Raw genomic sequence first — 14198 nt, 5'->3', positions numbered from 1 at the left:
AAGGGGTGGGGGCAGTTAGGGACAGGGAGCAGGGTGGGGTGGATGGGGGGGTTAGGGATCCCGGGGGGTTGGATGGGGCATGGGAGTCCCGGGGTTTGTGAGGGGGCAGGGGGTGAATAGGGGTCAGGGCAGTCAGGGGACCGGGAGCAAGGAGGGTCCTGGGGGGAAGTTAGGGTGGGGGGTCTCTGGAGGGGTGGTCAGGGGACAAGGAGCTGGGGGGGTTGTATGAGTTCGGGAGTTCTGGGGGTCCTCTCAGGAGGCAGGGGTGTGGAAAGGGGTTGAGGCAGGCAGGGAGTGGGGGGGGAGTTGGATGGGTCGGGAGTTCTGGGAGTCCTCTCAGGGGCCAGGGAGTGGTTGGATAGGCATGGGAGTCCCAGGGGTCTGGGCTGGGGCTGGGGGTGTGGATGAGGGTCGGGGCAGTCAGGGGACAGGTAGGAGGTAGAGTCCAGTCTGGGGACAAGGAACAGGGAGGCTTAGATAGGGGGTGGAGTCCTGGGGGGCAGTTGGGGGCAGGGGTCCCAGGAGGAGGTTGTCAGGGGACAAGGAGCAGTGGGGTTGAGAGTTTTTACGGGGGCAGTCACCCAGCACTCTCCCCTGAGCCCTGATCCCCGACCTCCCCTCAACACCACGCCCTCTGCCCTGAGCCCTGTACCTCCCTCATACACATCCAGCCCTCTACTTGACTCCTTCATCCCCCTCCACCCACAACCCTAGCCCTGACGCTGGCACCCCCACCCATACCCAGCGCCCCCTCTGCACTGACACCTACACCCCCTCACATACCAGCCCCCAGCCCTGACTCCAGCCCTCTGCCCCAGCTCTCTGGGTCCTGGCCGCCAGCCCCACACAGCCTGCTGCTGGTCTGGGGTTCTGGCTGATGGACCCTTGCCAGTCGGAGTCCCGGCCGCAGGCCCCGCTCAGCCCACTGCCAGCCTAGGTGAACAGAACCCCAGACCAGCAGCGGGCTGAGCAGGCCGGCAGGGTAAGATCAACATTTTAATTTCATTTTAAATGAAGCTTCTTAAACATTTTGAAAACCCTGTTTATTTTACAATGCAACACTAGTTTAGTTATATAATATATAGAATTATAGAGAGAGACCTTCTAAAAAATGTTAAACTGTATTACCGGCACGCGAAACCTTAAATTAGAGTGAATAAATGAAGACTCGGCACACCGCTTCTGAAAGGTTGCCGACCCCTGTGTTAGAATAACCTTTGGGATATGTGAATTCAAAAGGCCTAATATATAAATCCAAGATGCTCTAAAAGGTGATTAATTCTAATCACCAGCAACTGGGTAGGATATTGGGAGATATTATGATTTGAGAATAGAATGCATATTAAATCTACTGAAAGAAGATATGTGCACTTACAACTTCCAGTCTAGTCCTTTTGAGGATACTAGGAGACGATGCTCATCCTTTGAAATCTCTCTAAACTTATTAATAAATGAGATGCCACAACATATCAGCATTATGGGTCTATAATATACGTTTGGAGTGGTGTGAAAACCACAAAAACATATTTGCAAAAATTCTTGTGGATAAAACACACCGATTTGCTTTGGTAGTGTTCATGACTCCTTATATTTCCATATCCACAAACATCCCAGTCAGCAAGTTCTCAATTAATTGTGGGAATTGAATACTAGCCAGATATATATTTTGAGCGTCCTTCCACCAGAAATGCTCCCCTGTCCATTTTGAAAAGCTCTAATTGTTTGCACAATAGCAATATCAACAGATTATAAATGTTTGCAGAGAATAAAATTGTAGGGCATCCAATCCAGGAAAAAGAAAAAAAACCATCACCAAAGACCAATCACAGAGCATGGATAACCAACCCTGAATCTACTGTGCTAACTCTTTTCTTAAATGTAAACTTCTTTAGGCATGGACTGTATTTGTTATATGTTTGTACAGTGCCTTGCGCAGTAGGGCCCTGTCCCTTAAGACTGGGCCCTGCTTGTTCAGCCTATTGCGGCTCCCACAGGAAGCAGCGCGGGCTGAGGGATGTGCTGGCCGCCCTTCCTGCAGCCCCCATTGGCCTGGAGCGGTGGGAGCCGCGATCCGCCGAACCTGTGGACAAACCGGCCCGGCCTGCCAGGGGCTTTTGCTGAACAAATGGCAGCCCAAGTTTGAGAACCACAGCCCTAAGACACTACCACAATACAAATAACAATGTGTGTACCGCTCCATTTGTAAACAGACTATTCGCTCACACAAACTATTCATTGAACAACAGTTAATAATGAACAAATTCCTAACAGTCTCATAGACTTTAAGGCCAGAAGAGACCATCGTGGCGACCCAGTCTGACTTCTTGCACATCACAGTCACAACTTGTTTGTAAATAAACGGTGAACAGAGAACCAGCATCAATTGCTGGATACATTATTATCAATTAATAATTCTACCAGCTCTGCTGAGGTGAAATGTGGCCCCTGAGATTTGAGAAAAAGATGGGATATAAGAAAATAAGAATGGCCATACTGGGTCAGACTAAAGGTCCATCTAGACCAGTATCCTGTCCTCTGACAGTGCCAATGCCAGGTGCTTCAGAGGAACGAATGGAACAGGAAATCATCAAGTGATCCATTCCCTGTTGCTCATTCCCAGCTCCTGGCAAACAGAGCCTAGGGACATCATCCCTGCCCATCCTGGCTAATCGCCATTGATGGCTATCCTCCATCAATTTATCTAGTTCTTTTTTGAACCCTTTATAGTCTTGGCCTTCAAAACATCCTCTGACAAAAAATTCCACAGGTTGACTGTGCGTTGTGTGAAGAAATACTTTCTTTTGTTTGTATAAACTCTCACGGGTCAGGGTGTAACCAACCATTAACTTGCGGGGAGAGGAACAAATTTCCCATGTAATCTACTTATTCCAAATTGTTCACTACAGGGTTTGTGTTTTTTTGCTGTTTTGCACCATCTTTTGAGACAGCAAACTGGCCTCATTGGAGAAGAGGTCTGAACTAGATCAGGATGAGTAACAGATTTTTGGTTAATTGGCAATTTCAAAAAGTCTAAAAAAAATCAGTTTGCGTTGGACTAACATTTTGTTTTGATAAAATCAAAATGTTTTGTTTGGATTCTGACCACTTTTAAATGCCACTGAATTTTTAGAAACAAAACAAAATATAAATAAAATATAAATAAAAAGCAATTTCAAACTGATTTTTTTTGAAACTTTATTTTTTTGGTACTTTTCTCTAAAAGAAAAATTCAGTGAAATTGTCATCAATTAACAAAACGTTTCAATGTTGCCAAATCTGCGTTTTGTGCTGGAAAAAGATTTGGCCAAAATTTTTTTTGTCCAGCTCTCATCTGAACCAGAATAGCAATTTCTATGTTCCCAGATATATGGGATTTAAAAACATTGCACCCGAGGGCCTCAATGCAATAAATCTGATGCGGTACTGTCAAAGCAGCACAAATAATTTTTCACGGCCTACCATCTGTCCCCTCACTACTCCCAAAGTCTGCAGCGCGGGGTTTCAGCGAGAGGGCCTTCTTGCTTGCAGAGCTGCCAAAGATATGCATGATGCTGGAGCAAGACAGTGCAGGACTGGAGAAAGATATGGATTTTGTTCCCTCTGGTTTGGGCAGTCATTTCATATCAATCACAACAAAAACAAAGACATCAGTACTGAGGGAAGGGATGAGTATATGATCTCACCACTTCTCTACAAAGGCCAGAAAGACCCAATGAAATGATCATTCTTCACTTTACCCTATGAAAAGCAGCGTTGGGAAAACACCACAGTGAGAAGCGACCTGACCTGAAGCCCGTTTCTCAACACCCAGACTGGAATCTGAATTTTCAATTGGCTCCTAGTTTTATAGCAGGCTGAAACAGACCCCTTAGATGCAAATTCTCCAGAACTTTGGAGAATTTGAAGGTTGGATCTGAGATTGAATTCTGAGCCTGATTCAAAACCATCCCATTTGCATTTAACCAAATTTTTCATTTCTTTCATTGGGTTTTTTTGGGTTTTTTAGTTGGCATTTAGTGACCTGGCGCCACTGAGCCCTAGGTCTGGTAGAAATGAGATCCTATAATCAGAGTTCTCCTTCCTTTATTTACTCTCTCTCCTCCCCTCCTGTCCATCACAAAACACCCCTATGCCACAACCTTGGTGAGGTGCTGGAAATACTCACATTTGGAGTGTCGGTCACACAGGGCAGATGCTCGCATGTCACATAGCCTTATTGTCCCTTTGCTGCTACTGTACACAAAGGTGTTGCAGTGGTGTGGATGGAATTCTGCTGCAGTGATCACCTCCGTTAGCTCCTCCATGTTGGCTGGCTTTATATCTACGATATCTGAAACAGGCAAGTCAAGGAAAAACAAACAGCAGGAGCCAGTGCTGTCAACAGGCAGCCCCGGTGGTTATTAATCACTTCTGGCTTTCTTTATTATGCATCGTTTAACTGGAGCACTTTGTTTTTTTGACAGCGAGTATGAAGACAGTGTTCAAATCTTTGCTGTTTTAATCCTGAGTGATAAAGTTCTGCACCAGGAACTCTCAGCAAAGCCTTGTATTCTAGCGCTAGAAGGGATTTTCTGTTCGCTTTCTCTGTATATCTGAATGGCTGTGGCTCCATGTTAGATCATATGTAAATAAGCAGCACTTGGGCGCTATGCTAATACACACGTCATCATCCGAAGATCTCAATGGCATCATTATCCATTTTACAGATGGGAAAACTGAGGCTCAGAGAAGCAAAGTGACTTGCATCAGGCCTTACCGTGAGTGCCAGGTTTACAGTAATCTATCTAGAGCAGTGGTTCCAACCAGGGGTACCGTATCCCTGGGGATACACAGAGGTTTTCCCGAGGGTACATCAACTCATCTAGATATTTGCCTTTTTACAACAGGCTACATAAAGAGCACTAGTGGAGTTGGGACAAACTACAATTTCATACAGACAATGACTTGTTTATACTGCTCTATATACTATACGCTGAAATGTAAGTACAATATTTTCATTCCAATTGATTTACTTTATGATTATATGGTAAAAATGAGAAAACAAGCAATTTTTCAGTAATACTGTGCTGTGACACACTTGTATTTTTATGTCTGATTTTGTAAGCAAGTAGTTTTTAAGCGAGGTGAAACTTGAGGTGAACTCAAGACAAATCAGAGTCCTGAAAGGGAGACAGTGATCTGGAAAGGCTGAGAGTCACTAGTCTACAGTACTGATCTAACCAGTAAAACATACTCCCTCTCTCTAGGCAGATTCAACCAGGCAAGTAGTACCTTGGTTGCTTTGATCACTACAGTTACTTCCTTATTTCTTTACCACTTGACACACAGTTTCTTTCAGCAAATGTTTGTTCTGTGCTGTATTGTACCGCATACTGTACCTGCTCATGGCCTTAGAATTTAAGCTGTTTAGAGCCAGGACAATATTTACTCAAAACATTTTAGCACTAGGTACCCTTGATGGTGCATATAAATTACGTAACAATAAAGGATCAAGAATACCAGTACATACATTCCCACACCTCTTACACACATTCAGAATGCAGTGAGATACTGCTTCCAAAAGCACTGTTCTCAAGAGACACATGCTGTTACTGGAAATAAAACAGATCAAGAACTATGTCTGGATTTTCAAAATAGCCTAAAGGAGTTAGATGCCCAAATCCCATTCAATGAAAGTTAGGCATCTCACTCCCTTAGACTCCTTTAAAAATCTCAGCCTATGTTAACTGTCTTTAGTGCGAATCTGGCTTTGACTGACATTGTTCTTCACGTCTCATCATTCAAAGGAGATCAGTGAACACGCAGACTGAAAGAAACTAATGCACTAAAGACAAATTCCATCTTGTGTTACATTATCTATTTACCTAGAGACTGTAGCTGCTTGTAACACACACTGTATTGCCCCCTCTGTTCAAAAAAAACACAAGATTCAACTCTGGCAAATTTGTCATGGGGCAGAATAAACAGATCTTATTACAGCTGCTGGAAAAAGAAAATAACCCCATGTGATGTAACAATGCAAGAAAAACAAAACATGACTAACAGAAAACGATTGCTGTAACAGGAAGATTTTTCATCTCAAGAAGGTTCTGCAAGTTTAGACTTAAAGTCCTGGACTAAAATTAAATCATCCTGACATTCAAGCTGAGCTTGAAATATCTGTAGTCAGATACACCAGATGGAGGGAGTCAGAAAGGAACCACGTCAATCACAAAGAGCTTCCTAGTGGTACAGATGAGCCTTTGATGATTGTCTCTATCAATCCAGCCCTGACACTGACTTAGTGGTCACCGATGGCAAGCGGCTTTAGATTTCACAGTCCAATCAAAATACCCAGCATGGGACAATTTACTGACTGTGCGGGGAGAGAGGGGGATTGCACCATTACTTTCATCACCCCATGGAAAGCAAATTAAGGTCCTGCTGTTAACCGCAAATTTCCAGAGAGAGAGAGAGAGGAGGGAAAAAAATAAATCAGATGTGAACTTCACAGGCCTATGGGGATTACTTCAAAACTTGACTGCAAGAAAAGTCCTTTCCTCAGTGCAGCATGGTGAGTGGGAGGGTTTAGAGAGAGGACATTTTTCCCTTTGGGGGAAAAAATGGGTGAATGTTGTGCTCAGAGACAGGAAGGGCCAATAGCACTGGCTATAAATCAGTCAGGTACTCTGCCATCCATCCTCAGCTCTGCCAGTGCACTTCAGTACTAATCTGTAATACTTCTGCTGTTAGACTCTTTTGGAATGAAGGATGGTCATGAGGTTAAAGTACAAACTAGGAATCAAGAGAAATCTCAGCTCAGCTACAGATTTCCTGTGTTACTTTTATTTGCATTTCAACAGAATGGGGACATCACCTTCTCTCTCCGTGTCTCAGTCTCCTTGTCTGTGAAATCAGAATACTTTGCTCTTTGTCCACTACTTTTCATGTACAAAGTGCTTTATATGAAGGCAAATATTAGTACTTCCACTGTACAGATGGGGCAGCTGAGACAGAGAGAGGCAAACTGACTTGCACACGGTCATGCTGCAGTTCAGTGGCAGAACTGGAATTATAACATCAGCCAGTGCCCTATGCCCTGGATTGCACAAAGGGATACTTAGCGTCCTCACTAACTGCAGTGAGGTTAGATTTCGTAACGTTTGTGAAGCACCACGATAGTCCAAGATGAAAAGTGATATAGAAACCCATGTATCAGAGGGGTAGCCGTGTTAGTCTGGATCTGGAAAAGCAGCAAAGAGTCCTGTGGCACATAGAATGTTAGTCTATAAGGTGCCACAGGACTCTTTGATGCTTTTATAGAAACACATGGTATCATATTTCTGAACCCTCTCGCAGCTTTGCCAACGTCCTTCAATTCTGATCTCCAACTCTTGCTATTACTGCCCCGGTCCCTACTAAGCAGTGCCTTCGAATCATGTCAAATTGCACAATGGTTTTGTGATGTGCACAAAATCAGAACTGGAATGAGACACCCGCCCCCCCCAACTCATTTTCACATATGACTTAAGTAGGATTTGAGCTTAGGTCTCTAGTGGTGAAAAGCTAGCGTATTAATCCTGTGCATGCTGTTATCTCCAGGGATTTTTAGACCTTATTAAACTGCACTGTACTTCGTGGAACGGGACATGGTGCATCACTAAGTCTGCTTTTTTAAACTAAGCAATTTCTCTGTTTTTTCAAGAATATACAGCGACTGAGTTTTGAGACTGGCATTTGTTGGAGCAGCTCCAAAAGAGGCCAGCAGTGTTAAAAACTATTTTAAAATGCTGAGGGCCCAACTGAAGTCAATGGGGTTGTGTCAGTAACTGAGAGAAGAGTTTGGCCCTGGAAATCTGCTGGCAAACTAAACTTCGCGGAGTAGTGTAATGTAATGAGGGGCCTAACATACCCAACAAAGAGCTCAGATTGCTCCAGATCAAATGGAAAACCAAGTACTGGGTTGCCAGAACGCATCATAGGGTTTGGGGGTGGGGGTCTGGTTGGGTTGAGCTCCTTGCTCAGGGTGTTCCAACCTGGTGTAACTTATCGACTCCTGCAGGGGAGGCATTGGGTCTGGGGGTAGCTTTAGGTTGCAACAGGCCATCGAAGTTTACAAATGGGTCCTGATCCCAGGAAAGTAGAGAACCACCGCTCTAGGGGGCTAACTTTAGACAAGTAAAAAGCCAACCCCATGAGTTATGTAAAAGATAAAAATAAAAGCAGTTTAAAAGCCAGTTCCAAGACTGTGCAGACTCCACGACAGTAATGCATGATTGCAAACTGAGGTAACAAGGAGACATCAATAGCCCTCCATAATCTACTAGTCACCCATTGACATTATTTTCTCACAATGATGACTATTTGATTAAATGGAAACTGTTGTGAAAAATCTGTTTTCATTGACATTTGGGTGGAGAGGGAGGTAGAACTGAAATCTGGAAATGTTTTGTTTTCTAGTGAAAACTTTGATTTTATTGAGATTTTACACAGGGGAAAATAATAATTTCCCAACCAACCCTACAATTTACTAAATTATCATCTTTTCCTTTCTTTAGGATTAAAACCCCAAAATGTTTATTCACCCAATACTAAAGTGCTGCCGGTTTGTCTCATCTCACCACAAATCCTTGCTGTAACCTGTAAGATTATTCCCACCACACTAGTTCTTCTGCCTAGTGGGAATCTTTATGCAATCTCGTGAAATCTCCACATAGTTTTCCCAGATGGTGATAGAAGTCTTGTTCCAAAGGCAACAGCTTTATCTCCATTTCTTCCTCAGAGTGGATGACCACAGATAAGCCGGCTATCCTCAGTGTGGGAGACCTGAATTTCTGAGGAGTCTTTTGCTTTGGCCAGTGCCTCTCAAGGAGGCCTTGTAGATGATGTGCTTTGGGCTTGGAGAGGTGGCCATGAGTATCACTTGCTAGGTGTCCAGTGGAGATTTGCTCAATGGCCTGTGAAGCCATGAAAGAACCCACCTGCCTACCCTAAAGGCCCAAGGAGGAAGGATATTCAAGGAAAATTCTACTCATTTTCCAGAGCTCAAGTATCAGGCATGCCCAGGATATATAGAGCCCACAGCATCATTTTTAGAGCCACTTTCATGACTACAAAGTACCCTTCAAAGATATCTTTTGAAACCTATCACAGATCTGTGCGCTGAAGACCATATAAAACTAGAGGACGGAGCATTCACCAGGAAAAAACCCACTGTGGAATGAATAAATGTGGGATCCTTAAGACTGTCTTACCAGCTTTCAATTAGGATTCAAGAATGGGAAGGGAAAACCTCAGGCATGCTCATATATCTGAGTGGGGTACACCCACCACCGAAACCAAAAAATAAAATGAAAAAACCCAACTGCAAAATTTTCTACTTGTTTCCTAAAGGAAGAATCATTGTAATTGCTCTTCTCCACCCTTTTAGGAGCGTCAGCTTCATGGCTAAGCACTGTCCCTGGAGCTGACTTCAGAAATAATGTGTGGCATTCAAAGCACTGCGATCAGGAAGAATTCTAGGAAGCTGCTTTCAGGGGATGGGATGGGATGTGTCACATGCTGCCATGCTGTACTAATGACTCAGTGACATCTCAGAAGGACTGCTTCACTTATGAAATGCCAGTTGAGTACAGATCAGTGAATGCAATCCCCCTGGCAGAATGCATGGGAATTTAGCAGGAGACTTCTTGTTCTGTGCTGAAGTCCTGCCTGCAAATTTCCCAGGGAACTTTTTCTGGATGGATCACAGACACGTGGGCAGTTGAGAATGAACAGATCAACTGCAACAAGAAAGATGGGATAATGGTAGAGAAGAGAGCAAGGCATCCACATTGCCAGCCAAACAGCCACCTGCATTATCCAAATTTCTTTGGCTCTTCACAGCTGTGAACAGAACCAATGATCTCTGGATATGACAAGAGTCCATTATCCAAAGGACTAACCTTCCCCTTACTGATCTGAACTGCTGCTTCTATGACAGAGCCATAACCCTATAGACTGTGATCCGGCCAGACTTATTAAGCTAAGCGGAATGCCAAGGAGAACTCGAATGGCTACAAGAATTCTTAGTGGTGATATATCAAGGGGCACTCTTTTCTCTTGGTCAGTTCTGTAACAATACACCAGCATGGAGCTAAGGAGCAATTTGCTGCTGGAGATACCTTGTTTGAATGAGATATACCACTGAGTTCCTGGTGAGTTGTGTCAATTAAAATTTACCTGGCACTTTAGAACAGTAGACTATAAGCACTGGTATCTTGACTAAATTTGGCTGGGACAACTACATTCTGTCCCTCTGAATTCTCTGTAGCTTTGTCTCAATATGGCACTTGGCACTTTCGGTTCTAAACCATAATATACAGTTGCCACATGCAGTTCAAACACAAGCACTTTCCACCCCAGAGTGGCTGAATTTCTGTGATTGCCAAAATGATCCCCAGCTAGTAAAGTTTGCTGTGTGCTTTGGGGATTTCTCAGTGGAAAGCACTATACAAGTATCAGTGATTATCATCATCCCTGTTATTATTTCTGATGTGGTTTTTATAGGGGTGACTGGCACGGTCTCATTTGTATGTCTGCAACCGGCAACCTGTCACACACTACAGTTTATAATGAAAACTACACTATTAATATTTCCTCTCCTTATTTCCCCCAAGGCATCTGTCTTCTAAATCACCTAAGGAAATTCCCCTCCCCCACTTACACTCTGCAGGCAAAATTCAGCATGTCACCCAAACTGGAAAACAGGAGCTTGTAATGATGCCCAGCTGAGCTGTGTTCAGTCTTATGGCTCTTGGAATCAGACAAAACATCGTAGTGGTCAAGAAAAAGAGAGATTGAGACCTTCTCAGTGCCAGCTGCTGTGGTAACACTTTGCATCCACAGCAAGAGCAACAGAAATAAAAAGAAAAAGGAGGTCTTGGCACTTACATTTACACACTGTCCAGACTGACACACACGAACTGTAACCATAACACAGCATCAATAATAGCTGGAATTTAGGTAGCATCTTTTATCTGAGGATCTCAGAGCACTTTGCCGACACTGAAGACCAGTAATGGCCTCCCAACACTTAGGGCAGGGCTAACACTTAAAAAGCTGCAGCAGCACAGCTGTACCACTTCACTGAAGATGGCACTACACCCACAAAAGAACTGCTCCCATCAGCCTAGTTAATCCACCTCTGCAAGAGGCAGTGGCTAAGTTGACGGAAGAAGCCCTCCCATCACCACAGCACTGTCTACACCAGATGGTAGGTCAGTATAACTGTTTCATTCAGGGGTGCGCATTTTTCACACCTAGGAGCAATATAATTATACCCAATGTAAGTCTGTAGTGTAGACCTGGCTTGAGTAAACTCTGCACCCACCCACACATGCGGGACCAGATGGGTGTATCAGTAAAGAAGCTGCATTATCGTCTCTTACCACTAGAACTGATGCATACTAGCACAGGCCACCGAGTGAGAGAAGCTGGCACTACTGCTTTCTTGCCGGTAGACAAAGCTGTCAACCCTCCCTAAGCAGTGGGCATTGTCCAGGGTTCTCTGCTTGATGTCTCTCTCTGGATCCTTTGCTTTGACCCTGTGACCTAGACCCCCATCCCTGCTTTTCATTTGTTTTCCCTTGTGATCTGATGACACCTGGGTTGTGGCTCTGACCTCACCTGAGGGGTGGGCCTTCCACTGCTTTGGTGAGCTCCCCTCTCTCCTCCCCCACACATATCAGATCGTTTTCAGATAGGCCACTCCTTTTTACTCTGGGGCTCTCTGCTCAGTGTTCAGCATTTTTGTCTCCACTCCTGACCTTACCCCTTTGTTTACTTTCTCCCCCTTAACTGTCTTCGGTATCTTTGTGGCTCCTTCCCTCTCCCCATGAGGGAAATGCCATTGTACTTTCAGGTCCCTTACAGAGGTCAAGTAGGCTCACCCTTTTCACCAGTACTAAATTCACATCAGAAAAACCAACATCAGCTGCTTTCATGTCACATCTAACCCAGAGAACCAGTCTGACCCTACGCTAGCGTGAAATACAATATGCGCATCCATGGTTTGTCTATATAGGGCCAAGCCTGGAGGTCCTCACTCAGTTTATACGCGGATAGAATTCCCACACAAGCAAGGAACGAGGCTGCCTTTGTAATTCTCTCTCCTTGGAGGAGTCTCAGAATACAAGTCTAGCAACGTTCGTGATACATTGCAAGATACATGTATTCCATTTAGCTGTTCATGAACAGTTTGCTGTGTTCCTACTTTACACTTAATCTCTGTATGAAAAAAAACTACTAACGTAGGGTAACTGAATGGGGTAATCTGCAGTAATAAAAACGAATTAAAATTATTATTATTATTAACATCCTGTTGTAAAGTAAATCAGAATGGGCTAAATCCTGAAGACCTCCCTCAGTTCTTATTCAGTCCTTCCTTAGCAAAGCTTCCATGGGCTTCATTGGAAATTTTGCCTGAATAAGGAATGAATAAAACCTGCATAAGGACATCAGCATCTGACTGACTGTGTATACACAATCATGCACAAATAAGATATTTGTCTAGTAGTTAAATAAGAGAAAACATAATTCACAGATAAGAAGGATTTGTAGACAACGAAAAAGAAATCCTCCAAAAGATGTAAACTCAAGGTTCAGATGAGCTCATTCTTCTGAAGTCTGGGTTCTAGAAGAACCTCTCCTGATTAGACAATAACTCCAGCTGGATTTATGAATCAAAGGATACTAAAACTTTGATTGGTTATTTCAAAGTTCCACAAGTTTATCCTCAGGTCGTCAGCTGACATGTAGGTTTCATAGTCACTGTTTACAGATATGGAGTTGATGTGATATGTGTGCGCATTGGCAAATACTCTTCGGGGAGTAGCCTCCACCATTAGATCCATGGGCCTTAGTACAGGGACCTGGCAATAGAAGGAACAAAAGCAAGGCGTTAGGGGAACAAAATAGTTTCAGAATTAAAAGCAATGTCATTGCAACCTACAGCTGAGTTAATCCAGGGCACCGTACATTCAAGGGCACCAGATTGTTCAGTGACATGAATTAGTATTTGCCTCTAGGCTGGTTTTTGCCTCTAGAAATGAATCTGGTCTAGATCAGAGCTGTCTGATAGTTCCCATCTGATGGTTGTTTGGTGGTCTCAGTCCAGTTCTTAGTGGACAATTGTGTGCATCACATAAACCACCAATTCAACAGGCACTAACTGGCACTCTTGTGTTATCTTTAGTGCCCAGGGATTTAATCCTGCCCTTTTCACGAACACAAATTCATTTAAGCCCCCGTCTCTCACAATTTTATATATTAATATATGCATTAATAATATGCAATAGAAAGACTGAATAGTAGGAAAATCAGATGTAGAAATCCCTTATATTTGGAGGCAAGGTATTGTTAGGTTTGGGCACAGCACTGAAAGTCACGTACCCTTGAATTCTAATCCCCACTCTGGCAATGATTCCCTCGTCAGCTTTAGTCAAGTTATTTAACCTTTCTGCCTCAGTTTCCCCATTTGAAAAATTGAGATATTAATACTTACTAATTAACAGGGTCATTGTGATGATTAATGTTTTGAACACCAATGGTCTAGCATAACTGCTACGTTGTTTTTTCTTTAAAAAAAAATTGTATCTAAGTGCAGTACTTGGAACAGCACATGAAGGCCCCAATCCTGCTTTCAAATCCACATGGATGGACTCCTGCCCTGCAGTTCAGTGCTGGCACAGGGGCCCATCTGTACGGATGTGTTTGCTGGCTCAGAGCTTCCAATATTAACATTTTCTTCCAAACTACTGCTAGATTGCTGCTAAAGCCAAGCGCTAATTCTTATTGCAAAATGCAAATACACAGAAAGGCAAAAAATAAAGAAAATCACTGGAGATATTTTTGTTATTGGTTGACTAAACCTTCCCTTCCTTCAATCAGCAATTCCTTTATTCTTTGTTTTTTATATATATATATATATACACTAAAGGAAACCCATGTCAGCATAGATTCCTGCCCCTCTCCCCACTCTATGGTAAAATAATGGAATTAGGAGATGGGAAGAGAGAGGAAAATAGGAAAAACATTGGAGTAGATGGGGAAAAAACTAACTAATCTACTTTTCCTTGTATGTTTATTAACCATAACCCACGTAAGCCATCAATGGATGAATAGATACAGTCAAAAATATAGATATAAATATATAAATATATATACACAAAAATATATTT

At 43.3% G+C, this 14198-nt stretch overlaps 1 protein-coding gene across 3 annotated transcripts in view; it reads right to left on the bottom strand.

Moving 5' to 3' along the window:
- Window positions 1–14198, bottom strand: part of PPP2R2B (protein phosphatase 2 regulatory subunit Bbeta) — a 291114-nt gene that overhangs the window by 16722 nt on the left and 260194 nt on the right. For all 3 annotated transcript variants that reach the window (XM_032801480.2, XM_032801482.2, XM_032801483.2), the window contains 2 exons: window positions 12713–12890; window positions 4166–4330 (listed from right to left, as the gene is read on the bottom strand). In XM_032801480.2, the coding sequence (XP_032657371.1) occupies window positions 4166–4330; window positions 12713–12890 (343 nt within the window). The remainder of the gene's footprint in view (window positions 1–4165; window positions 4331–12712; window positions 12891–14198) is intronic.

The sequence above is a fragment of the Chelonoidis abingdonii genome, chromosome 7, assembly GCF_003597395.2.
Source record: "Chelonoidis abingdonii isolate Lonesome George chromosome 7, CheloAbing_2.0, whole genome shotgun sequence".
Taxonomy (NCBI): domain Eukaryota; kingdom Metazoa; phylum Chordata; order Testudines; family Testudinidae; genus Chelonoidis; species Chelonoidis abingdonii.
This window is presented reverse-complemented; position numbering and strand designations above follow the sequence as displayed.